The sequence below is a fragment of the Tribolium madens genome, unplaced genomic scaffold (assembly GCF_015345945.1).
Source record: "Tribolium madens isolate multiple individuals breed KSU strain unplaced genomic scaffold, Tmad_KSU_1.1 Scaffold_3;HRSCAF=73;Tcas5.2_LG2, whole genome shotgun sequence".
NCBI lineage: Eukaryota > Metazoa > Arthropoda > Insecta > Coleoptera > Tenebrionidae > Tribolium > Tribolium madens.
This window is the reverse complement of record NW_025401006.1, coordinates 11,108,083-11,110,468: the sequence shown is the minus strand read 5'-3', so window position 1 is coordinate 11,110,468 and position 2,386 is coordinate 11,108,083. Positions and strand designations below refer to the sequence as shown.

General features: G+C 38.9%; 1 protein-coding gene across 2 annotated transcripts in view; it reads right to left on the bottom strand.

Annotated features, from left to right (window-relative positions):
• LOC123007958 (protein crumbs) overlaps window positions 1-2,386 on the bottom strand; it is a 14,886-nt gene that overhangs the window by 4,738 nt on the left and 7,762 nt on the right. For both annotated transcript variants that reach the window (XM_044403497.1, XM_044403499.1), the window contains exons 7-8: window positions 618-2,007; window positions 255-565 (exon numbers count right to left, since the gene is read on the bottom strand). In XM_044403497.1, coding sequence (XP_044259432.1) covers window positions 255-565; window positions 618-2,007 — 1,701 coding nt within the window. The remainder of the gene's footprint in view (window positions 1-254; window positions 566-617; window positions 2,008-2,386) is intronic.

Genomic DNA, 2,386 nt, shown 5'->3' with positions numbered 1-2,386 from the left:
GAATTACTTATAGGAATTACTGCAACTACAAGATTTTTTTTTAATTTGAATTAATTGTACACATTTTTTAAATAACGGCCTCTTGGATAATTGTTTATAAATTATTAATTAAWGTAAAAATTATTGTATTGTCACGCGAATTGCGTGTGTATGCAAAATTTGACTGCAAGATTTTGTGCAGACAGACAAAGTAAGTTAAATAAAATCTTGTAAAAAGACTAAAATTGTTTTTTTTTTTTTTGCTGAATGCTTACCTCAATTAAATGATCGTACCCATTATCAAGCTTCACGCCGCCTACAGTATAGGCCTCGGGAGTGCCATTAAACTGTATCCTGACTAATAATTCGCCCCCTTCTAATTGTGCCGCAATATACGTCTCCTCAGCTGGATTCATTGTCCTCGGCAAGGACCCCAAATAAAAAATTTGACCTTTGGGTTGTCTCGTCCTTATAAACATGCTTATGTCTACTATAGTACGAACAGCACGTCTTGCAGCACTATCCACATAAACCGTCACCAAAGAATTGGTTATGTTTTCATAACCGAAAGTCGCAGCTGTATAATCTGGAATCCAAAATTCGTAAAATTTGTTTTCGAATTGAATTAAATTTATTACTGTATTGGCAAGTGTCCCCCAAATAGGGCCGTCCACAAGTACACCTAAAACCGAGCCAGAGATCGGTGCAGTGCCCCCCTGAATGGCACGGATTCGGATTACATTGAGGTTGTCTCTGACACGTTTTTGCCACTTCTTGGAAAGTGAGAGCCGGATTTTTGSTCTCTGGTAAAATCCATTCGCCGTTAATAAGCACGTCTTCGGTACAACCGACTAAATACGGTTTACCATGAGTCAATTTTTTCAAATTACTTGGGATTCCCCCAATGTACGTCAAGGGAAAACTCGTATAGGTAGTACCGTTTGAAATTTCGTTAAAACTAATCGGATAGATTGTCTGTTCGTCATTCGCTGATAAAACAAGATGAGTCGAATTAATCGCTACAAAAACGCGTTGCCATTGACTGTCATTTAAATTCGATCCAATAAAAACGCCTTCCCATTTATTCAATAAACTTGAGTGCAGATTTAGACGCCCTCGAGACAACTCGAGGATATAGTAAGTCAAACCTTTGCCCAAAGCTAATAATCCATCGCCTAGTGTTGTCTTAAACCGGAATTGAATGTCATAGCCTTCTTCCCGTGATGTRTTTACAATAATCAGGGACTTCCCCGATAGCGACATTGTCGTGATTTGCTCACACACTTGTCCGTAATACCCATGAGGGCAAGAGCAATTAAATCGGTGGATATTTTCATCGATCAAATACGGTTTACAAGTCCCCGAATTCAAACAMGGATTCGTATCGCAACCTGTCAATCCAACCGAACAGTTTTTCCCGCCGTAATTCGTATCGCATTCGCAATAATACGACGCTCTTCTATCCCAACATTTCCCATAAAGGCAAGGCTTGTAACGTTCGCATTCGTTGATATCAATATCGCATCTTTCACCCTCGAAACCTTCATCACAGTCGCAGACAAATCCTCCGATTTTATCCACACATGTGCCTTCAAAACACGGCGAACTTTCGCATTCATTAATGTCAATTTCGCAATTTTCGCCTGTGACGCCTTCKACACATTGACATTCATAACCGGCGGCTTTGTCATAGCTGAATTTCGATGYGAATATTTCAGGAAGATTTGTGTAAGTGAGTTGGTAGAGGGTTTGGTTCGAGTGTTCGTAACAAGTGCCGTTGTGTTTGCACGGATTACTGTCGCATTCGTTGATGTCGATTTCGCAATTTTTGCCGGTGTAGCCGGCGTAGCAGTGGCATTCGTAATCCTTGACTTTGTCTTCGCAGGAAGCGCCGTTTTCGCAAGGGTCGCCAATGCAATCGTTGATGTTTGTCTCGCAATGGGTGCCGGTGTAGCCGGTGTCGGTGCAGTTACAGGTGTAGCTGTTGAGCCCGTCGATGCATTCGGCGCCATTCAAACATGGAGATGACTAATAATAAAAAAAATATTATAAAYYACATATAATATAAACATTAGTTTTTCATAAAAAAAGTCATAACTTGAAAACTATGTGTTTTAGGTCAAAACGGTTTGTACAGGCGAATTGTACGAGTAATTTTACATATTGTATCAGTTTTTGATAAAATTGAAAAATTTTGATTTTTTGGTCAGAATCGGATATAGTGCTTATGTTTCAAGCCTCCTTATTCTTAAATTTATTACTCAATATCTCAAAAACTATGCATCGTAGACTATTTTAACCTGTTGTATGGTGTACAGCGCGTAATTTTACGTCTAAAAAAATCATATTTTGAGCGTTTTTACGACTTTTATTAAATTGACTACTTTTACGATTTTACTACCGCTCA